At 45.7% G+C, this 24,217-nt stretch overlaps 1 protein-coding gene across 7 annotated transcripts in view; it reads left to right on the forward strand.

Moving 5' to 3' along the window:
- The first annotated feature begins 21,526 nt into the window (after window positions 1–21,526).
- CPEB2 (cytoplasmic polyadenylation element binding protein 2) overlaps window positions 21,527–24,217 on the forward strand; it is a 74,558-nt gene continuing 71,867 nt past the window's right edge. For 6 of the 7 annotated variants that reach the window (XM_069594704.1, XM_069594705.1, XM_069594706.1 and 3 more), the window contains exon 1: window positions 21,527–24,211. In XM_069594704.1, coding sequence (XP_069450805.1) covers window positions 22,538–24,211 — 1,674 coding nt within the window. In that variant the 5' untranslated portion in view covers window positions 21,527–22,537. The remainder of the gene's footprint in view (window positions 24,212–24,217) is intronic. The other variant, XM_069594710.1, reaches the window with a different exon arrangement.

Here is a 24,217-nt window from a genome sequence, read left to right on the forward strand (position 1 = left end):
AGGAGCCCCTGCTCCAGATTTCAGGGAGGCTCTGAGGTCTGAGGGAAGTGGAAGAAGCAACTCAGGGCCACCCAAGGGACAGTGCCTTTACAAACGTTCTAAGTTCTCTCGCTCGCCCATTTCCCAAATTGACTCCCATCTCTGGAAGATTTTCCGAAGTCCCATCATTTCTTGGAAGTGTTCCCCAGTTTTGCAGAGACAGAGTCATGAGACCCACAACACTTTTAGCACAGTTAAGATCAGAACCCCTGGGATTCTGTCTCTATGATTAGCTCTGTGGTTTCAGGCCAGCTGCTTAACAATCCTGTGCCTCAGTCCACTCACCTTTAATATGAGGACAATAATAGTATTTATCAAGGGGCTATAAGGTGGATTAAATGTTTAGAATAGCACCTTGCATGTAGAGAGTCCTGTACATGCATGGGTACTAAGTCGCTTCGGTCATGTCCAACTCTTTGTGACCCTATGGTCTGTGGCCTATGGGCTGAAGCCCGCCAGGCTCCTCTGTCCATGAGATTCTTCAGGAAAGAATGCTGGAGTGAGTAGCCATTCCCTTCCCCAGGGGATCGTCCCTATCCAGGGGTTGAACCTGGGTGTTCTGCATTGCAGGCAGATTTCTTACCATCTGAGCCACCAGGGAAGCCCATAAATAAACACATCTACTTACAAAACAGGAGATTTCTCATCTCTGAATTCTCTGTGGCATTTGCTGCTTCAGAGTCTATGTTAGCAGTGGTGAAACTTGGTGAGACAACCCATCTAGTATAACAGCAGAGAAATGGCAAGCCAGCGTGGCCTCAGATTCGTAAAGTTCCAACGAGGCAGTACCTGCCAGAGGCACTGGTACCGTATTTGTTCTAAGCTGAAATGAGCTGAACACAAGTAGAAAGCTTATTATGGATCTCATTTTCAGTTCTTTGGAAATCTTTCATGAGTCTTTGCTATCTAAAGAGACTGTCAAAGGAGAGCCTATGTGTAGCAGGGGATTAGGTTAGACAAATGCCTATAGAAATTCAATATCCATCTTTCTCCTTTTGATTCTGCTATGAAGAGAAGAAATCTTATCCTCCTTAGTAAATGAGCTTACAGAGACCTCTAAAGAGGCAGAGGTCATTAGACTGTATAGGGACCCTGAATACTATTCCTAAGGACAGATTCCAGGTTATGTCCCCAGCAAGGGTGAATAGATATATCAACAGATTATTTTTCATTGACATCTAAAATCAACAAACCAATCATTTTTTTACCAATCATGAGAGCTGTGCCTAAACATTGAGCATTCATGATTATTAATAAAAGAGACCATTCAGCAGCTTTACAACCCATTTTGAACTCAAATTAAGAAAATGCTTGAGTGTGCTTTTTGTCTAACACATTTCTGTAGTCTAAAATAAATATAAAATAAAGAGCAAGTGATGTCATTAGTAAAAAAAAAAAATAAAGCCAGAGATGTGCATTAAAATGATGTATAACATAACCACATTTATTTAAGGAAGTATTCCAATATCAGAGGGCAAAGCTCAACAATGCAAAAACACAATTACTTTTTGCACCAACCTAATAGCTGTGTTTCCTCATGAATTCTCTTACTGGAAAACACCTTGATGCTGGAAAGACTGAAGGCGAAAGGACAAGGGAGTGGCAAAGGATGAGATGGTGAATGGCATCACTGACTCAATGGACGTCATCACTGACTCAATGGACATGAGTTTGAACAAACTCTGGGAGACAGTGAGGGACAGGGAAGCCTGTCATGCATGCCACAATACATGGGGTCCCAAAGAGATGGACACAACTTAGCAACTGAACAAAAACAGCAACAAGCTGTGTTTCTTCAGGAGTTCATGTACTTTAACCTTCATTTACTTAATAATAAGAATTTCCCCTCCCTTCATCTCACAAAGTTACTTTGAGGCTATTAGAATTAACTATGAAAGCAACCCCAAACTGTCAAGGGCCAAACAAATGTCACTCTGACTTGACTCATTCCAGAATTGCAGAGAATGGGAGTTATATGCCAGCAGCCTTTGGTGTTGGACTGCCTGAGTTCAAATCTGAGCTCGCACTCACTAACTGTGACCTTGAACAAGTGCATGCTTCCATTTCCCCATCTGTGAAATATGAAATATCCATCTGTATGGCACTTACAACAATGACTAGAACCTAGAAAACTTTCCATGAAAAGCTGGGATGTGATTCAGTAAGGGCTTTTTAAATTTAATTTTTCCTGGACTATAGTTGATTTACAATGTTGTGTTAGTTTCAGGTGTACACCAAAGCGATTCAGTCATACACGTATCTCTCTCTCTCTATATATATATATATATACACACACACACACACACACATATATACATATATATATATATATATATATGTCCATCTTTTTTCAGATTCTTTTCCCATATAGGCTATTACAGAATATTGAGTAGAGTTCCCTGTGCTATAAGTGGCCACCCCTCAACTATGTATAAACTTTGAGGATGCTGAAGAATGGACAAGATATAGTTCCCGCCTTTAGAGGTCTCATAGACTTAGAAGTGGCAGACACAGAGGTAAACAAATGTTATCATGGAGATAAAATGTAGTAAAGCACAAGGCACAGAGCCATTCCTAATCCCGTGCTCTGTGCTTTTGCCTTTCCTCTGCTTCCCTGTTCTTCAAAGACAAATTTCCCCGATAACCACATCTACTTTCAAGGCTTAAGTTATAAACTGTGTTCCAGCAGAGCTAAGACCCACAGCCTAGGACTCCACCCTCACAATCCCTGTGAGGTATCCCCTGTGAGGATACCTGGAGGGTATCCTGATGTGGCTTGCTCCCATCCCCCACTCCTGAATCTAAACCTCTTTCAACTAATCCTTCCACCTAATTAATGACCATGCCATGATAATTCTATCGGAGAAACATGCCCTACTTCTCAACCCCTATACATATCTGCTATGTTCATCTTGACTATTGCAAGAGCTTCCTATGCATTTCTGGGCCTCGAGTCTCAACTTCCCTACCCTCCACTCATTCCCCATTCAACCACCTGAGTTCTTCTAAAGCCTGTATCTGTTTTCACAATACTCAATCTGGTAAATGGCTTCCCACTGCCAACCCTATTGAATTGTGATCTTAGGTCTACAGGACTCTAAACTCAAATCTCAAGCTCCTTTATAATTTAATTCATACTTCTCAGATTTCACACACACAAAAAGAAACCTCATGTACCTTTCTAGAACATACATGTACCTTCTATTCCTCTGCTCTTGTTGATCCTCTCTGTTATTTCAAATATTCTATCTGCCAGCTATCCATCTACTAACCTGTTTCATCCTTCAATGTCCAGCTCAAATCCCAACTAATGCATATTGCTTTCCCTGACTAACAAGAATCCCCCAACCTACATACCATGTAGGTTGAACCGTATGATTTACTGTATTTTGGGTAGGTCAAAAATGGTCAAATAACCACAGTTTCAAATAATTCAAACTATAACTGAATATGTTTCTCTTACATCATTTACCCTGCTTCAGTAGACTCCCTTATACCCTGTCTTCATCCCTGCATGTCCAGTACCCAGCGGTGGCAGAAAAGTAGATGCTCAAAAAATGCTTGAAGAATTCAAGATAATTGATATGTAAGGATCTTGGTAGTTCATTGAGTTCCCTTAAGTCTGTATCCATATTGCTCTCAATTTTCTGGAGCCCGACAAGGGTAAAGTCCATCACCTAAGACTATCTTCTCAAGTCAGGAGTGTAGGTATCCTTTCTTCATTTCCATCAGGACCTCACTCTCTCTATCTACCAATTAATAATTGCCTAACCTAGAGTGATAATTGGCTCAGAGATGGTAAAGAATCTGCCTGCAATGTGGGAGACCTGAGTTCAATCCCTGGGTTGGGAAGATCCCCTGGAGGAGGGCATGGCAACACACTACAGTATTCTTGCCTGGAGAATCCTGTGGACAGAGAAGCCTGGCGGGCTACAGTCCCTGGGGTTGCAGCAAGTTGGACACAGCTGAGCAACTAAGAACACACACAACCTATAGAGGGAAAAACCCACCTCCAGGGTCACCTTTTCCTTAAGTATGTGTGTGTGTTCAGTCGTTCAGTCTTATTCGACTTGTTTCAAGATCTTCCAACCCAGGGATTGAACCTGCATCTTCTGTGTCTCCTGCAATGGCAGGCAGATTCTTTACCACTGAGCCACCTGGGAAGCCCTTCTTTAAGCAGCAAGTGTGTAATTTGTAATGTTAATCATTCAGGACATTCACTCATTCATCATCTAATCATTGGTGTGTGATTGGCCCTGAGAATACAGCAGTAAATGAGGCAACCAGAGACAATGAATTTAGAGTGCCTTTGTTCTTTAATCTGGTCTTTAGACATTTTCCCCTGAGAATCACCTGAAGATATTTTGAACATTTGAACAATATTTTCTATACTTAACACTTTTCAATGTCTTGTAAGCTGTCTAAAATTTTTAGCATAAGTTGAAATTGTCACTAAGGATGTGATTTTCACATACATTAATATTTTCACATGTATTACTATATTAATTTAAATGTATCAAATGAAATTTGAATATTATAAATTAAATGCTCAAGACTAGTTATTTTTATTGATAAAAAGTATTTTGTAAAATTTGGAAATTTTAGGCCTTTCCTCTCTTTTTTCAACTCACATTTCCATAATACTTTCTCCCTGGATTTTATACACATATATTAAATCAAAACTGTAGAGCTGCATAGTTAGGTCAATTTACAAAAATATCCCTGGCAATCAATAAGCTGAATTGCACTTTCTTTCAGAAAAAAAGCTTCATTTATTATATCAGTTCAAATAGATATACTAATAAGCACTGCTAGAAACATTATAAAAACATTGAGAAATAAGTTACACAATGAATCCTATAAAACAGATTATAATAAGTATTAAAAATTAAGATAATATAGATCTAATATGAATAATTAATTCATTTTCCATAAATTATAAAAAGAAGATAAAGCAATACATTTGCTCTCAGCAACTAATTTATAATAAAACAATAAATGAATTGTTTATAAAATAATGAAAATATCATTCCTCTAGTAAGAGTGTGTATCTCTGTCCAGCTAAAGGCAAAGAATGGTCACATGAAGCAAAGATGATCTAACTATATACCATCACAAGAGACACAGAGATGTGAAAAGTTGAAAGTAAAAGGACAGAAAAATATATACCATACAAAGAGTATTCAGAAGTGAGCTGAAGTGGCTACAGTTCAGTTCAATCTCAGTCGTATGCAACTCTTTGCGATCCCATTGACTGCAGCACGCCAGGCTTCCCTGTCTATCACCAACTCCTAGAACTTGTTCAAACTTATGTCCATTGAGTCGGTGATGCCATCCAACCATCTCATCCTCTGTTGTCCCCTTCTCCTCCCACCTTCAGTTTTTCCTAGCATGAGGGTATTTTCCAATAAATCAGTTCTTTGTATGAGGCAGCCAAAGTATTGGAACTTCAGCTTCAGCATCAGTCCTTCCAAAGAATATTCAGGCTGGATTTCCCTTAGGATTGAATGATTTGATCTCCTTGCAGTCCAAGGGACTCTCAACAGTCTTCTCCAACACCACAGTTCAAAAGCGTCAGTTCTTCAGTGCTCAGCTTTCTTTATGGTCCAACTCTCACATCCATACATGACTACTAGAAAAACCATAACTTTGACTAGACAGACCTTTGTAGGTAAAGTAATGTTTCTGCTTTTTAATATGCTGTCTAGGTTGGTCATAACTTTTCTTCCAAGGAGCAAGTGTCTTTTAATTTCATGGCTGCAGTCACCACCTGCAGTGATTTTGGAGCCTAAGAAAATAAAGTCTCTCCCTGTTTTCATTGTTTCCCCATCTATTTGCCATGCAGTGATGGGACCAGATGCCATGATCCTAGTATTTTGAATGCTGAGTTTTAAGCCAGCTTTTTCATTCTCCTCTCTCACTTTCATCAAGATACTCTTTAGTTCCTCTTTGCTTTCTGCCATAAGGGTGGTGTCATCTGCATATCTGAGATTATTGCTATTTCTCCCTACAGTAGTATAAGGCAAAATAATCTTAGAGACAAACTTTGTTACTAGAGATAAAAAAGGACATAATAATAAAAGGGTCAGTTTATCAGGAAGACAAAATATGTATAAACAGCGCATCTAACACAGAGCACCTCAAAACATGAAGTAAAGTACATAAATTAAAAGGCAAAATATGAAATTCAACAATAATATTTGAAAAGTGCAATATCCCACTCTCAACAATGGTTAGAACAACCAGGCAGATAACAATGAAATAGAAAATGTAAACACTGTAAACCAACTAAATGTAACAGACATCTACAGAGCACCCCAATCAACAACAAGCAGAACATACATTCTTCTCAAGTGCACACGGGACACTTTCCAGGATATATTAGGAGGCCATAAAGCAAATCTCAATTGACTTAAAAGTATCTCAGGTGGCGCTAGTGGCAAAGAATCCACCTGCCAATGCAGGAGACAAGGGTTTGACTCCTGATTTGGGAAGATCCCCTGGAGGAGGAAACAGTGATCCAATCCAATATTCTTGCCTGGAAAACTCCATGGACAGAGGATCCTGGCAGGCTATAGTCCATAGGGCTGCAAAGAGTCAGACACGATTGAGTGACTGAACATACACACACAGTTTTTAAATAGTTAAATTATACAGTGGGCTTCCCTGGTGGCTCAGTGGGTAAAGCGTCTGCCTCCAATGCACGAGACCCGGGTTCGATCCCTGGGTTGGGAAGATCCCCTGGAGAAAGAAATGGCAACCCACTCCAGTACTCTTGCCTGGAAAATCCCATGGACTGAGAAGCCTGGTAGGCTACAGTCCGTGCTATAGTCCATAGGGCTGCAAAGCGTCAGACACGATTGAGTGACTGAGCATACACAAACAATTTTTAAATATTTAAATTATACAATGTTCTTTGACCTCAATGGAATGAAATGGAAACTCATGATATAAAGAAATTTGAGAAATGAAAAGTTTAAAAACTCTCCTAAGTAATAAATGAGTCAAAGAAGAAATCACAAGGCAAATTTTAGATAAATGAAAATAAAACCACACATACCAAAACTCAACAGCAATCAGAGGGAAACTTACAGCTATAATGCTTATTTTTATAAGAAGAATAAATATCTATGATCAAAAATCTGAACTTCCATCTTAAGAAATTAAAAAAAGAAGCTAAAATAAAAGCAGGCAGGAAGAAGAACATAATAAAAATTAGAGCACAAATAAATAAAATAGAGGATAGAAGTAGTAGTGAACATCAATGAAATAAAAAGCTAGTGCTTTGAAAAAGATCAACAAAATTAACCTCTAGTTAACCTGGCCAAGAAAAAGGCAATGGCACCCCACTCCAGTACTCTTGCCTGGAAACTCCCAAGGACGGAGGAGCCTGGTGGGCTGCAGTCCCTGGGGTTGCTAAGAGTCAGACACGACTGAGCGACTTCACTTTCACTTTTCACTTTCATGCATTGGAGAAGGAAATGGCAACCCACTCCAGTGCTCTTGCCTGGAGAATCCCAGGGACGGGGAAGCCTGGTGCACTGCCACCTGTGGGGTTGCACAGAGTCGGACACGACTGAGGCGACTTAAAAGCAGATTACTGAAATCCGGAATAAAAGAGGGGATCTCAGTACTAACCTCAGAAATAAAAAGAATTGTAAGGGAGTACTATGAGTAATCATATGACATCAAATTTGATAATCTAGATGAAACCGATAAATTCTCAGAAAAACACAAGCAACTGAAACTGAAATAAGAAAAAAAATCTGAATAGACTTATAACAAGTAAAGAGATTGCATTAGCAACTTTCCACAAAGGAAAATCTAGGCCTAGATGGCTTCACTAGTGAATTCAACCATGCATATAGAAATACCAACTCTTCACACACTCTTACAAAAAATTTGAAGAGGAAGAAACACTTCCCAACTCATTCTGTGACACCAGTGTTACACTGATACCTAAATCAGACAAAGACATGACCAGACAACTACAGATCAATATTCCTCATGTATGCTGTGCATGCTACATCCCTTCAGTTATGTCCAACTCTTTGCGACCCTATGGACCACAGCCCGTGAGGCTCCTCTGAACATGGAGATTTTCCAGGCGAGAATATTAGAGTTAGTTGCCATGCCCTCATCCAGGGGATCTTCCCAATCCAGTGACTGAATCCACATCTCTTATTTCTCCTGCATTGGCAGGCAGGTTCTTTACCCCAGCACCACCTCAGTTCAGTTCAGGTCAGTCACTCAGTAAGTCCGAATCTTGGCAACCCCACGGACTACAGCAAACCAGACTTCCCTGTCCATCACCAACTCCCAGACCTTGCTCAAACTTATGTCCATTGAGTTGGTGATGCCATCCATCCACCTCATCCTCTGTCATCCCCTTCTCCTCCTGACTTCAGTCTTTCCCAGCATCAAGGTCTTTCCCAAGGGACTCTTAAGAGTCTTCTCCACCAACACAATTCAATAGCATCAATTCTTCAGTGCTCAGAAGAATAATTATGGTCCAGAATAAGAGAGTTATGGTCAAACTCTCACATCCATACATGACTTCTGGAAAAACCATAGCTTTGACTAGATGGACATTACTTTACCAACAAAAGTCTTCTAGCCAGAGCTAAGGTTTTTTCAGTAGTCATCTATGGATGTGAGAGTTGGACCATAAAGAAAGCTGAGTGCCAAAGAATTGATACTTTTGAACTGTGGTGTTGGAAAAGACTCTTGAGAGTTGCTTGGACTGCAAGGAGATCCAGCCAGTCAGTCCTCAAGGAAATCAATGAATATTCATTGGAAGGACTGCTGCTGAAGCTGAAACTCCAATAGTTTGGTCACCTTATATGAAGAGCTGACTCACTGGAAAAGACCCTGTTGCTGGGAACGATTGAGGGCAGGAGGAGAAGGGGATGACAGAGAACAAGATGGTTGGATGGCATCATCAACTCAATGGACATAAGTTTGAACAAGCTCTGGGAGTTGTGGTGGACAGGGAAGCCTGGAATGCTGCAGTCCATAGGGTCGCCAAGATTCAGACACGACTGACTGAGAGACTGAACTGAACTGAACTGATACAATTGCACACCGTGACCAAGAGGAATTTTCCCCAGAAATGCAAGATTGGTTTAACATTCAAAACTTAATCAAAACAATATTAATAGAAAAAATGCAGAAATGACAAGGATCTCAATAGATGCAGCAAATGAATAATTTTTATATCAGCTACATGGATAAATGATAATCCTTTGCATGCATTGTACAGGAGACAGGGAGCAAGACCATCCCCAAGAAAAAGAGAAATGCCTGTCTGAGGAGGCCTTAAAAATAGCTATGAAAAGAAGAGAAGTGAAAAGCAAAGAGAAAAGGAAAGATATACTCATTTGAATGCAGCATTCCAAAGAATAGCAAGGAGAGATAAGAAAGCCTTCCTCGGTGATCTGTGCAAAGAAATAGAGGAAAACAATAGAATGGGAAGGACTAGAGATCTCTTCAAGAAAATTAGAGATATCAGCAGAACATTTCATGCAAAGATGGGCTCGATAAAGGACAGAAATTGTATGGACCTAACAGAAGCAGAGGAGAAGGCAATGGCATCCTACCCCAGTACTCTTGCCTGGAAAATCCCATGAACAGAGGAGCCCGGTAGGCTGCAGTCTATGGGGTCTCTAAGAGTCAGACATGGCTGAGTGACTTCACTTTAACTTTTTACTTTCATGCATTGGAGAAGGAAATGGCAACCCACTCCAGTGTTCTTGCTTGGAGAATCCCAGGGATGAGGGAGCCTGGTGGGCTGCCATCTATGGGGTCGCACAGAGTCGAACATGACTGAAGTGACTTAGCAGCCGCAGCAGCAGCAGCAACAGAAGCAGAAGATATTAAGAAGATATTACAAAGAATATACAGAAGAACTATACAAAAAAGATCTTCATGACCCAGATAATCATGATGGTATGATCACTCCCCTAGAGCCAGACATCCTGGAATGTGAAGTCAAGTGGGCCTTAGGAAGCATTACTACAAAAAAAGCTAGTGGAGGCGATGGAATTCCAGTTGAGCTATTTCAAATCATGAAAGATGATGCTGTGAAAGTGCTGCACTCAATATGCCAGCAAATTCGGAAAACCCAGCAGTGGCCGCAGGACTGGAAAAGCTCAGTTTTCATTCCAGTCCCTAAGAAAGCCAGTGCCAAAGAATGCTCAAACTACTGCACAGTTGCACTCATCTCACAGGCTAGTAAAGTAATGCTCAAAATTCTCCAAGCCAGGCTTCAGCAATATGTGAACCGTGAACTCCCTGATGTTCAAGCTGGTTTTAGAAAAGGCAGAGGGACCAGAGATCAAATTGCCAACATCTGCTGGATCATGGAAAAAGCAAGAGAGTTCCAGAAAAACATCTATTTCTGCTTTATTGACTATGCCAAAGCCTTTGACTGTGTGGATCACAATAAACTGTGGAAAATTCTGAAAGAAATGGGAATATCAGACCACCTGACCTGCCTCTGGAGAAACCTGTATTCAGGTCAGGAAGCAACAGTTAGAACTGGACATGGAACAATAGACTGGGTCCAAATAGGAAAAGGAGTATGTCAAGGCTGTATAGTGTCACCCTGCTTATTTAACTTATATCCAGAGTACATCATGAGAAACGCTGGGCTGGAAGAAGCACAAACTGGAATCAAGATTTCTGGGAGAAATATCAATAACCTCAGATATGCAGATGACACTACCCTTATGGCAGAAAGAGAAGAAGAACTAAAGAGCCTCTTGATGAAAGTGAAAGAGGAGAGGGAAAAAGTTGGCTTAAAGCTCAACATTCAGAAAACGAAGATCATGGCATCCGGTCCTATCAATTCATGGCAGATAGATGGGGAAACAGTGGAAACAGTGGCTGACTTTATTTTTCTGGGCTCCAAAATCACTGCAGATGGTGACTGCAGCCATGAAATTAAAAGACGCTTACTCCTTGGAAGGAAAGTTATGACCAACCTAGATAGCATATTAAAAGGTAGAGACATTACTTTGTCAACAAAGGTCTGTCTAGTCAAGGCTATGGTTTTTCCAGTGGTCAAGTATGGATGTGAGAGTTGGACTATAACGAAAGCTGAGCGCTGAAGAACTGATGCTTTTGAACTGTGATGTTGGAGCAGACTCTTGAGAGTCCCTTGGACAGCAAGGAGATCCAACCAATCCATCCTATAGGAAATCAGTCCTGGGTGTTCATTGGAAGGAATGATGCTGAAGCTGAAACTCCAATAGTTTGGTCACCTTATGTGAAGAGCTGACTCATTGGAAAAGACCCTGATGCTGGTAAAGATTGAAGGCAGGAGGAGAAGGGGTGACAGAGGACGAGATGGTTGGATGGCATCACTGATTCAATGGACATGAGTTTGAGTGGACTCTGGGAGTTGGTGATGGTCAGGGAGGCCTCGTGTGCTGAAGTCCATGGGGTCGCAAAGAGTCGGACACGACTGAGGGACTGAACTGACTTTGCCTACATTGAATTAAAGGAAATATACTACTCAAGTTAACTTCACCCACTTCTTTTTCCTCTTTCAATGTTGCTTCATATGTAGGTCTCATTATATTTTTATTGGATTGACATGGTCTGACTATCCTAATTTCAAGACCAGTGGTCTCATGGCATAAGGTATTTTGGGGGAATAGTTCCCTATGTTATCTATCAGAGGAGAAAACAGACTGACAAATGATAGCCTGACTATGTTAACACACTCCACCCTTCAGGTGTCAGAACTGGTAATGGAATTCAGTTTTTCCCATAAAGTCAAAGTTTGTTTTGTTTACATCACTGGTTTTCCTTAGTGATTAAATAGTCAATGAAGATGTTTAATATTTAACATCTAGTTCTTTCTTCCTTTCAAATATAGGAAGAATTTAGTCTCCTTACCTTTTCCAGTTTTTGGAATGCATCTTGACTTTTCTCTGAATAGAATAATTTATCGATAGAAAGAGTTAAGCTTTAGAGAATGTGAATTAAAAAAAAAGAATTAAATGCAGTATATACAATATACATTATCATACCTCATTCTTCTAATAGAAAAATGAGTAAGCACATTTGAGAATTATTTCTGAATTTTGAAAACAGGAAGCTCTCACTCTGAGGTCACTGCTCTCAACTGTTACTCATTCAGTCTGGAGTTACTGGGAAGGCTTCAAGGGTTGTCTTCTCCATTCTGTATCCTTTGGTGGCATAGCCATCAATGTTTATAGGGCTTGTCACCGTGACTGTTTTGTGCTAACATGCTGCATATTTTGGGTGGCAGCCTGATGCCCAAGTAGCAGAGCAGGAGACTGAGAAATAGGAAGGGGGGGCACTCAGTCCAGCTATGCAAACTACCTAGGCAAATTATTTTGTTTCCAGGCTTTGGTTTTCCAGGCGTAAAATAGGAATATCATTTGCTTTTGCTTTATCTACTCACAAAATATATTCTGACAAGTATGGGGGCGGCGGGTAATGGGGCTTCCATAGGTGGTGCTAGTGGTAAAGAACCCACTTGCTAATGCAGAAGACAGACCTGGGTTTGATCCCTGGGTAAGGAAGATCCCTTGGAGGAGGGCATAGCAACCCACTCCAGTATTCTTGCCTGGAGAATCCCATGGACAGAGGAGCCTAGTAGGCTATAGTCCATGGGGTTGCAAACAATCAGACACAACTGAAGCCACTTAGCATGCATGCACGTGGGAGATAACAAATGGAAATCTCATTACAAGCCAGGATTACAATGTGTTTCAGTGTGTGGTTTCTTCTACCTCCTTGCCGAAGTTGCCTTACCTCAATATTCTACATGCATGCCTTTGCTCCACCCATGACCAGCCTAGCAAGTCTATGTTGTAGCTTGCAGGACTCCAATTTAGTAGGTCAGTTTCAGCCTCGAATCTCACTGTTTAAAAATTTGTCAAGATAATTAGAGCTACGAATTATGGTAGCTAGTATCAACAGTAAACATTGATTTACAGTATCTCTGACTGCCCAGAATAATGCATGTGCCTTCTGTTTTGTTGCTGGTTGTATCCCCAGTGCCTGGTAGTGGCTGGCACATAGCAGGCACTCAATAGTGGATACATAAATGAATCAACAAGAACTAGGAAAATAAACATAGAAGGCCACTGCCTCCAACGATCTATAATCTGGTCAAATTGACCAGATATCAGTTCAGTTCAGTTCAGTCACTCAGTCGTGTCTGACTCTTTGTGACCCCATGGACTGCAGCACACCTGCAGGCCTCGCTGTCCATAACCAACTCCCAGAGTTTACTCAAACTCATGTCCATTGAGTTGGTGATGCCACCCAACCATCTCATCCTTTATTATCCCCTTCTCCTCCCACCATCTATCTTTCCCAGGATCAGGGTATTTTCAAATGAGTCAGTTCTTAGCATTAGGTGGCCAAAGTATTGGAGTTTCAGCTTCAACATCAGTCCTTCCGATGAAGATTCAGATCTGATTTCCTTTAGGACAGACTGGCTGGATCTCCTTGCTGTCCAAGGGACTCTCAAGAGTCTTCTCCAACACCACAGTTCAAAAACATCAGTTCTTCAGCACTCAGCTTTCTTTATAGTCCAACTCTCACATCCATACATGACTACTGGAAAAACCATAGCTTTGACTAGACGGACCTTTGTTGGCAAAGAAATGTCTCTGTTTTTTAATATGCTGTCTAGGTTGGCTTTCCTTCCAAGGAGTAAGCATCTTTTAATTTCATGGCTGCAGTCACCATCTGCAGTGATTTTGGAGCCCCAAAAATAAAGTCTGTCATTGTTTCCATTTTTTCCCCATCTTTTTGCCATGAAGTGATGGGACCAGATGCCATGATTAATTTTCTGAATGTTGAACTATATCTAGTCTAGTCAAACTGACTATAATCTAGTCAAATTGACTAGGCCTAAAGACAGAAGGTGAGACCAATGAAACAGTCTACTGAAGTGTTCAGGAGCACCGTGGCATGAATTAGAGGTTGAAGTTTTCTTCTCTAGGTGGGACCCCTGGACTTGAAAAACAAATCTCCCAGGCTTCACAAAGGGGAACGCCTCCTGGAAAACCTTTTATTGTGTTTGGGGGCTATGCTTTATCAGCAGTGGAAGAGTCTAGATATTCACCTTTGTACATGAATGAGTTCACCCTTGAGGGCATAGTGAGCAGAGTGAAAACTGCAATAGAAAAATAGATCTTTCAGTTTAGTGTCATCAAAGAAAATGCAGGGAAAGTGAGTAGGATTTTCTTATTATTTATGTATTTACTTTTTCCTTCAGCAAACATAACTCTTAATGCCACTATGCTGTGCTTAGTTGCTCATTCATGTCCGACTCTTTGCAATCCCATGGACTGTAGCCCACCAGGCTTCTCTGTCCATGGGGATTCTCCAGGCAAGAATACTGGAATAGGTGGCCATTCCCTCCTCCAGGGGGTCTTCTCAACCCAGGGATCAAACTGGGGTCTCCCACATTGCAGGGGGATTCTTGACTGTCTGAGCCACCAGGGAAGCACATGAATACTGGAGTTGGGTAGCCTATCCCTTCTCTAGGGGATCTTCCCAAGCCAGGAATCAAACCGGGATCTCCTGCATTGTAGGTGGGTTCTTTACCAGCTGAGTCACCAGGGAAACCTGTTAGCTTAATGATACCATTCTCTAGATAATGGCACATCTCCTTTTTAATGTGCTCCAGAAACATTTTCCTCCTTCTTTTCCTTCCTCCCCCTCCCTCCACCACTCCCGCCTTCCTTTCCTTCTTTTCATCTTTCCATTCTACAGCATTAACTGTGTAATTAATAATCAATAAAAAGTTATTGGGAACCATGCTCCAGGTACTGTGGCAGAACCATGACCTATAAAGCAACTCGCAGTCTAAAAGGGCAGATAGTCAAGGAAGCATATTAATAATTATGACCATGTGACACATAACAATAAAAAAATTATTACAACAATGTTCAGAGTGTAGAACAGGTCTCAGCTCACTGTACCAGGGGGAATCAAAAAAGACTGTGGCATTTGGGCTGGAAGGAAAGGAAGCATTAGGTGATGAAAAGAGGCACTCCAGGAACTAGAAGCATCGTGTGCAAAGGCCCAGAGTTATGAAATGACATGGCTGATTCAGCAAATCTGGTAGGATGGAGAGTGACAGGTGATCAAGGCAAAGTGGCAAGTTGCAAGTAAGTCCTGAAGGGGCCTGTCTGCTAGCAAGTTTGGACTTGATACTGTGGAAGTTAGGGAGTGGTTATTGACAAGGACAGTGTAACAGGATCATAGTTGCTTTGGGGACTATTAGAGGGGAAAGAATCAGAAGAGGAACTGTAGGGAAGTCAGCAAAGAGGTTATTGCAGGACAGAAGAAAGATTCAGAGCTAAAACATGAATGGGGAAAAGGCTAAGGGGTCTGCCTTTGATTCTACAGTAGAATTGACATACAATAGCTACCAATTGTTTTTGGAGGGGGAGAGACAGAGAAGAGGGCAACTCAAGTTTCCAGTTCGAAAACCTAGTTGTGTGATGATGCAATCAGTCAGATGGGGAGCAAAAGAGGAGGGAGACAGTAAGTTCAAGAATGCATGCATGCTAAGTCGCTTCACTCATGTCCAACCCTTTGTGACCCTATGGACTGTAGCCCGCCACACTCCTCCGTCCATGAAACTTCCCAGGCAAGAGTACTGGAGTGGGTTGCCATTCCCCCTCCTCCAGGGGATCTTCCCAAGCCAGGGATCAAACCCTCCTCTCTTGTGTCTCCTGCATAGGCAGGCAGGTTCTTTACCACTAATTCAGTTATGGACACACAGAATTCCTGGGTCTGAGATAGATGATGTTTTAAAAAATGATCATGGTAAAGTCACCTAGAAAGAAGATGTAGAAGTAGAGAAGAGGACCAAGATTATAAGCGAAGGACTGTAAGATAAGAGAGATCTGTAAAAAGAAAGGAAGATGGAGGATAGGATGAAAGAAGCAGAACTAGAAATATGAAACAACCTGAAGATGGTGTTACCGTGGGATGTCATCTAGATAAAGCACCCTGAAGGTGGACAGCATCCGTGTGGACCTTAATTTCTATTCCCTCCCACCCCCACCCCATAGCCAAGACTAATGTGCTCCCATCTGTTGACTAATCCTTTCCCACGCTGTGGGGTCACATTCACAGGCTGGGCAGCAGGGATAGCCATAGTCAAGGCCTAGCATCTGAATCAAAGTTCAGTATCATCTCTGTCTCATTGCCCTGTTGCTTAAACTTGTTCTCTGTTTCTGTGAGCTGGAGTCATCATTCCCTGTTTTTCTTCAAGTTCCTGTACCGAATCCCTGTGTTTTCTTCTCTTTCCTCAGTAACCCAGTCCCTGGAGCCTGAGTCCTTCTCTAGGTTCCTAAGACAGAAGTCTTGCCCCTTGGAGTCCAGATTATCTAACCCCTGATGTTAAAATTAGAAGTTGCCCTGTCTGTCTTTGCTCACATTCTGTCAATGCCTGGAGCTATCTTGCCTTGCTTATAATTCCTCGGAGCGTTGGGGTGGTGTTTGGGCAGCTCTTGCCAACCAGCAACTGATAAAGGGACTCTCATATTACTACAGTATGTTTATAGCTATTAGTTCCTAAAACTATTTGTTGATTCACGATTCCTTCCTGCAGTGCATGCATTTGACAACACTTGGGTGCCTACTATGTGCCAGAATTGTTCCAGGTGCTGAGGATGCAATGGTGAACAAAACAAGGCGCCTTCTGAAAATTGGGGAGGACAGATTAACGTGGGGAGGGCTCCATGGAGAAAAATCAAATCACCTGCGAGGGAGAAGGGGGACTTTGCAGGTGGCGCAGTGGTCAAGAATCCGCCTGCCATTGCAGGAGACACAAGAGATGCAGGTTCAATCCCTGGGTCAGGAAGATCCCCCAGAGAAGGGAATGGCAACCCATTCCAGTATTCTTGCCTGGAAAATTCCATGGACAGGAGGGTCTGGCAGGCTACAGTCCATGAGGCTGCAAAGAATCAGACATGACTGAGTGACTGAGCACCCCTGGGGGAGAGGAGGCTGGAATGGAGGGAGGGGGTTGCTGTTTTACAACAGCAGGCAGGGAAGACAGATAGCACTGAGAAAATGAGCTTGAGCACACACCTCCAAGTAGAGAGAGAGAGATTAAAAAAGAAAAAAAAAGTGACAGAGTGAGCCCTGCTGGTATTGAGGGGACAAGTATTCCAGGCAGTGGGAATGGCAAGAGCTAAGGCCCTGAGGATAACTTGGCTTGGTGTGGTAAAGAAATAAGCATTACACTGTAGGGTAGAAGTTGTCAGAAGGATTAGTGAGGGCAGGAGGCCATGACGGAGAACTTTTCAGTTATTGAAAACGTTCTGACTTTCAGTTAAATAAGTATTTCACCAGAGGAGCTGATGTCATCTGTCTGAAAGTAGCATTCTGGCTGCCTCATGGAGATTAGATTGTAGACAAGAGCCAAAGCTGGGTAACTGGTTAGGATTTGAGAGCAACGATCCAGAGGAGAAAGCATGGTGGCCTGGGCCATGTTGCTTGAGGTGGGAGTGGTGAGAAGTGCTTGGATTGTGGGTATAACTTAAAGGTAGGACATGCAGCATGAAATGATGTCTTGGATATCCTGTTAAAAAAAAAGTCAAGAAGGACCGCAAAGTTTTTGGCCTAAGTAGCTACAACAGTGGAGGGCTATTTACCCAGATGGGGATTAATGAGGTTATTGTTCAGTTGTTAACTTCTATCTGACTCTTTGCAACCCCATGTACTGCAGCACGCCAGGCTCCCCTCTACTCTATCTCTTAGAGTTTGCCCATTAATGGACATCGATGTCCATTGACTTAATGGACATCGATGTCCATTAAGTCAGTGATGTTATCTAACCAACTCATTCTCTGCTGCTCCCTGCTTCTCCTGCCTTCAGTGTTTTCCAGGGTCAGGGTCTCTTTCAATGAACGGGCTCTTCCCATCAGGGGGCCCAAGTATTGGAGCTTCAGCTTCAGCATAAGTCCTTCCAATGAATATTCAGGACTGATTTCCTTTAGGATGGTGGTTTGATTTCCTTGCAGTCCAATAAGGAAGTCGGGAGTTCAACTTGGGGCATGTTAAATTTGGGATGTCTAGGAAGCTGTGTCCTGAGCAAGCATGGGAAGGATGTGGTCCACCAGTGAGGGGCAGGCCTTAGACTGGAAATGCAGTGAGGACACGCCCTCCATGTACCAGGAGGGGAAGGTGAGGTATATGGGGGACAGATGCAGAGAATGGAAAGGGGAGCTGTGAGGATCTGGGGAAGCTCACTTATAACTGCTTCTATCTTCTCAGTGAAATAGGAAGCCAAGTGAGCAACTAAGAGTGAGGACAGGAGGTGTAAGGAGGCTTTAAGACAGAGAAAGTGAGAAATGGTCTTCTAGGACAGTGTTCTTCAGTTTCAGCTCATGACCTAATCATGAGTCTAAAATTAGAGATTTGAAATCATCCTGCTTATTTAACTTACATGAAGAGAACATCAGGCGAAATGCCAGGCTGGATGAAGCACAAGCTGGAATCAAGATTGCCGGGAGACATATCCATAACTTCTGATATGTAGATGACACCACCCTTATGGCAAAAGCAAAGAGGAACTAATGAGCCTCTTGATGAAAGTGAAAGAGGAGAGTGAAAAAGTTGGATTAAAACTCAACATTCAGAAAACTAAGATCATGGCATCCAGTCCCATCACTTCATGGCAAAAAGATGAGGAAACAATGCAAACAGTGAGAGATTTTTTTCTTGGGCTCCAAAATCACTGCAGATGGTGACTGCAGCCATGAAATTAAAAGACGCTTACTCCTTGGAAGAAAAGCTACGACCAATCTACAGCATTTTAAAAAGTAGAAAAGTCTGTCTAGTCAAAGCTATGGTTTTTCCAGTAGTCATGTATGGGTGTGAGAGCTGGACCATAAAGTAAGCTGATCACTGAAGAATTGATGCTTTTGAACTGTGGAGTTGGAGAAGACCCTTGAGTCTCTTGGACAGCAAGGAGATTAACCCAGTCCATCCTAAAGGAAACCAGTCCTGAATATTCATTGGAAGGAGTGACGATGAAGCTAAAGCTCCAATACTTTGGCCACCTAATGCGAAGAATTGACTCAGAAAAGACCCTGATGCTGGGAAAGATTGTAGGCAGGAGGAGAAGGGGATGACAGAGGATGAGATGGCTGGATGGCATCACCGACTCCATGGACATGAGTTTGAGCAAGCTCTGGGAGTTGGTGATAGAGAAGCCTGGCATGCTGCAGTCTATGAGATGGCAGAGTCAGACATGACCGAGCGACTGAACTGACTAGTGATTTTAAAAAGTAAAATTTTAAAAGAGTTTGTTTCATGTATTGAGGTAAAATTGCTTAATAAAAGCTTTATCTCAGGTGCATGTGTGTATATGTGTGTCCTGGGTTGTAGCAAAATATTTTTAAAACCACTGGCCCACACCAGTGGCTGGAAATGAACAAGGGACTGTCGAATTCAAGTCAGGGACTGAGTTACTGGTCATGCAATTAATAAAATTTTCATGTAAAAACGATTAGGATATAGACTCATAAGGTCTTGGATTTGGACTTGCTAGAGCAGCAGTCCGCAATGTTTTTGGCACCAGGGACCAGTTTCGCGGAAGACAATTTTCTCATGGATGGGGTGGGGGAATGGTTTCAGGATGATTTAAGCATATTACATTTATTGTGCACTTTACTTCCATTATTAACATCAGTTTTACCTCAGATCATTAGGCATTAGATCCTGGAGGCTGGGGACTCCTGGGCTAGGGGTTCCCAACCTCTTTCCTCCCACGCAGCTCTACCTGCACTGTAGGAAAAGTATTTTCAATGATGGAACACTCGTCAGCTTGAAAGTTCTAGCTTTCAGAATATAACTTGAGGCCCTCAGGACACAATCGGATCTGTTACTGTGGTGAGCAGAGGGCATGGCAGTGGGGCTTCACAATTCAGTGCACTTAATATGAACTTTGACCTTATTACATAATACCAAACTCAACGGCATTTTTCCATTTTGGAGAGCTCGGAAGGTTCTAAACCGAAACTAGTCTCAGCACACTAAGAAATCTTGTTTTTGTTCAAACTTTACCCCAGAATGACACCATTTAGCTTTTAAATGTATGCTCTCTTTCTCTACAATGCACTAACTGCAATTTTAATGGATGATTGAGCTAATTTTACTGCCTACCTTTTCAAGATTTGTCTTGGATCCTCAGATGAGTCCAGTCAAATATAACTTTACTTAGGAAAAAAAAAGAAAAAGATTTGTTCATTTCAAGATTTTTATATGCCTCAGTTGCTGAACACTTTCCTTGCCAAATGGGTTAGTATTAACAGATATGTCAACACGTGTGAAAATAGCTATTTGTATTTTTAATTCTGAGGAGCTCAGGTTATTTTCCAGACATTGCTAATTTAGAGTAAAAAAGGAATCCTCTGGTTTTATATTTTGCTTGACTGTTAAAATGGTTTTGAGATTACTAATTCAAACCAATTTTCTATACATCCACTGATTTCTAAACCATTTATGAGTTGTTTTTAAAAAGTACTTTCTCCTTATTTGAAGGCAATGTCAAACTTAGTTCATTAGACAGGAAAACATAAACGTTATACGTAGAATGTATTTTCCCCATGGAATGTTTTTCTCTCTACTGTATTTATTTTGATTTGTATAAATTTGAAACACTGAGGTAACAAAAGTGGGAATGAAATTTAACTAATAGAGAATGAGGACTCATAAAAATGTACTCTTGCCTACAGCAGTAATAGTGTGCTAATTAACAACACGAAATATTTAATCTTAGTTCAGTTGTAAACCCAAACCAGATAGACTCTAAACCCATTTCTATTGCTTTTGAGATTATTAGTCTGTTAGTCTATTTTCTAGAGTTCTTTCAGTAGTTTTTCTCTGAAAGCCAAGAAAAGTTAAAATGGCAAAAGAGGAACATAAAATTCAGTAGCTTACTAGCATGGATCACTCTGCTGTTCCTTTATCTAGACCCTCATATACATATCTCCTTCTATCTATCTATCTAGTTCTCTATGTTAAATGTTTCTTGAGGAAATACACAGGTTGGGGGCCTCTTCTGTCGCTTCCAACAAGAGCTCTACCATGGAAAGCTCTCCTCTTCCGTTTTGCAAGTCTCAACAAGTCTGTTGCTGAGTCAGAATCTCCTTTTCCTCCCTGTTGTCAAGAAGTCTTTCCTCCCTTGAAAATTCATAAAGCTTTGGAAACAGCTAAGTCTCCCGGGGGAAGGGGCGGGGATGCCCGAACTAGCGCGGCTGAGGGGGAGTTGCCCACCCCGCGGTCCGCCGGCCCCGCGCTGGCCGCGCTTTCCCGACCGGGAGGGCCGGGGAGCGGGCCAGGCTTTCCCCGGGAGCTCGCCGCGGGGTCCGTCGTGTGCGCGTCTGCGTGTAAACCGCCGCGCGGGGCCGCGGGGTTTGCGGGGACTTTTGTTCGTCACCACTGAAGTAAAAACGTTCGGGACGCGGCCGGGGCTTCGTGTTTCCGCGACAGGGAACACTTCCCCGAGGTGGCGGGAGGGCGGATGACAGCACGCGGCGCGAGAGGCTTAAAAAAAAACAAACACGGAAACCCGCGCGAAAAGGCGCTTTCCAGGGCGAGGCGGCCGAGTCCTGCACACTCCAGCCGGCCAGAGGCCTCCCGCGCCAAGCTCCGGGGTGGGGACGAGAGGCGCTGGGGTTCCCGCGCGGCCGCTGACGCGGAGAGCCACTCCCGGGCCTCAGTTTCCCCCGTGGGCCAGCGCCGCCTAGGGCGGACCCCTATCCCGGCGGCCCGGGGCTCCCGTGACCCAGGGAGGGGCCCGGAGAGAGACGCGGGCAGAGGGCAGGTGGCGCGCGCGACCTGCCGCAGACTCGGCCAAGACCCCGCGCCCGGAGGGGCGGTTGCCCAGGAACCGTCCGAGCCGCGCGCGCGCGTGCTCCCGTGAGCGCGCGCCGAGCGCTCAGGCGTCGCCGGCCGCCCGCCGGTCCAACCGACCGCTCCTTTTCCCGGACGCGGGGGTAGCCTGACGAGACGCGGCACTCGCTCTCGCGCCCGCGCTCGCCGCCGCCCTCCCGAGAACGCGAGCGCGTCCCCGACCCTCATCTGTATATTCATGAGAGGCGGGGTGGCGGGGGGCGGGGCAGCAGGGGGCGCGGCGGCCGCTGGCACGCGCGTGCCGGGACGCACCGCGGGGGGCGGCGTGATTGTGAGGTGGCGCTGACGCACGTTCCGGGCTTCTTAAGCGGCCTGGGCGGCGGCGGCCGCGGCGGCCGCGGCGGCGGAGCCCGAGCCGGTCTCGGGAGGTGGCGGTGAGCGCCGCGAGGGGTGGCGGGGGCCGAAGTCGGTGCCCCCTGGCTCAGTCACGGTGTCCCTCTTTCACTGACTCCCCCCGCCCCACCTCCTTCCACCACGGCCGCTCCACCTCAGATCCGGCGGCTTCTTAGGCAGGGCGGCGGCGGCGGACGGGGCGCGTCTCCTCCCGCGGCCGCCGGCCTGATAAATGAGGGACTTCGGCTTTGGGGTGCTGCACACCGCCCCTCTCCGAAGCAACAGCCCCGGGTCCCTGTTCAGTGGCGGGGCGTACTGTCCCTCCGCCGCGGGACCCGCCGCCCCGCTGCCCTCCGCCACGCCCTTCGGCCCGCTCTCGCCGCCGCCGTTGCCTGTCACCGGCTTCTCGGAGGCCTCCTCCCCCTTGTCGATCCCCCTCGGCTGCGGCGGCGCGGACCGCTCGGCTGCTGCCGCCGCTGCTTCCTCTTCCTCCCCGTTCCTGGCGCATCAGCAGACCATGCAGGATGAGCTGCTGCTGGGGCTGACACAGCAGCCGGCGCGGCCGCTCTCGGGGGCGGCGGCCACGGAGAAACTCCCCAACCACCACCCCGGCGGCGGCACGAACGCGGGTGTGACCCACCTCCTCCCCTCCCAGGACTTCAAACCGAGTCTGCACCACCCCTCCTCCTCCTCCGCCTCCTGCTGCTGCTGCCGCCGCACCTCCTCCCCGCAGGACTTCAGTAAGCGGCAGCAGCAGCAGCTGAGCAGCCAGAAGAGGAAAGAGTTCAGCCCTCCCCATCTTCCCCACCCTCCGGACTCGAAGCCGCTGCCTCCGTCGCTCCACTGCCCGGGCCGGTTCAGCCCGCCGCCGCCGCCGCCGCCCGGCCAGCTCCTCCAGCCGGCGCCGACCGTCCAGCGCCAGCAGCCGCCGCCGCCGCAGTTCAGCCTCCCGCACCCGCAGCACCTCCCGCCGCAGGACTTCGCCCCGCGGCAGCGCCCGGCCGACCTGCCCCCGCTCCCGCAGCTCCAGCCTTCGCCGCCCGCAGCCCCGCGGCGCCGCCACGGAGGCGCGGGCAGCCCTCGCAAGACCCCGGCCGCGGGCGAGGGCAGCGCCGCCGAGCCCCCCAATGCGGGCTTGGCCCCCTCGACGCCGCCGGTGAACCCCGCGCCGGGCTCCATGGAGTCTCCCAACCACCCTCTGCTCAACAGTCCCAGTAACCTCCTGCCCGGCGGGGCGCTCGGCGCGGGCGCCTTCAGCAGCCTGCAGAGCCCAGACCTTCCGCACCCGGGCGGCGGCGGCGGCGGCGGCAGCGGGGGCGGGGGGCCCCCCGGAGGCGGAGGGGGAGGCGGCTCCGCGTCGCCGCCGCCGCTGCCCGGCTTCGGCACCCCCTGGTCCGTGCAGACCGCGTCGCCGCCGCCCCAGTCCCAGCCGCCGCCGCCGCCCCAGCAGCCGCCGCCGCCGCCGCCTCCCCAGCAGCCGCCGCAGCCGCAGCCGCAGCCGCCGGGCTCGTCGGCCGCCACCCCGGGTGGCGGTGGCGGCGGCGGCGGCTCGCTCAGCGCCATGCCGCCGCCCAGCCCTGATTCGGAGAACGGCTTCTACCCCGGGCTGCCGTCGTCCATGAACCCGGCCTTCTTCCCGAGCTTTTCGCCGGTGTCCCCGCACGGCTGCGCGGGGCTCAGCGTGCCGGCGAGCGGCGGTGGCGGCGGCGGCTTCGGGGGCCCTTTCTCGGCGGCCGCCGTGCCCCCGCCGCCCGCCATGAATTTACCTCAGCAGCAGCCCCCGCCGCCCGCGGCGCCGCAGCAGCCGCAGAGCCGGAGGTCGCCCGTCAGCCCGCAGCTCCAGCAGCAGCACCAGGCGGCGGCCGCCGCCTTCCTGCAGCAGAGGAACTCCTACAACCACCACCAGGTAACG

Source organism: Ovis canadensis, chromosome 6 (assembly GCF_042477335.2).
Source record: "Ovis canadensis isolate MfBH-ARS-UI-01 breed Bighorn chromosome 6, ARS-UI_OviCan_v2, whole genome shotgun sequence".
In the NCBI taxonomy this organism is placed as follows: Eukaryota; Metazoa; Chordata; class Mammalia; order Artiodactyla; family Bovidae; genus Ovis; species Ovis canadensis.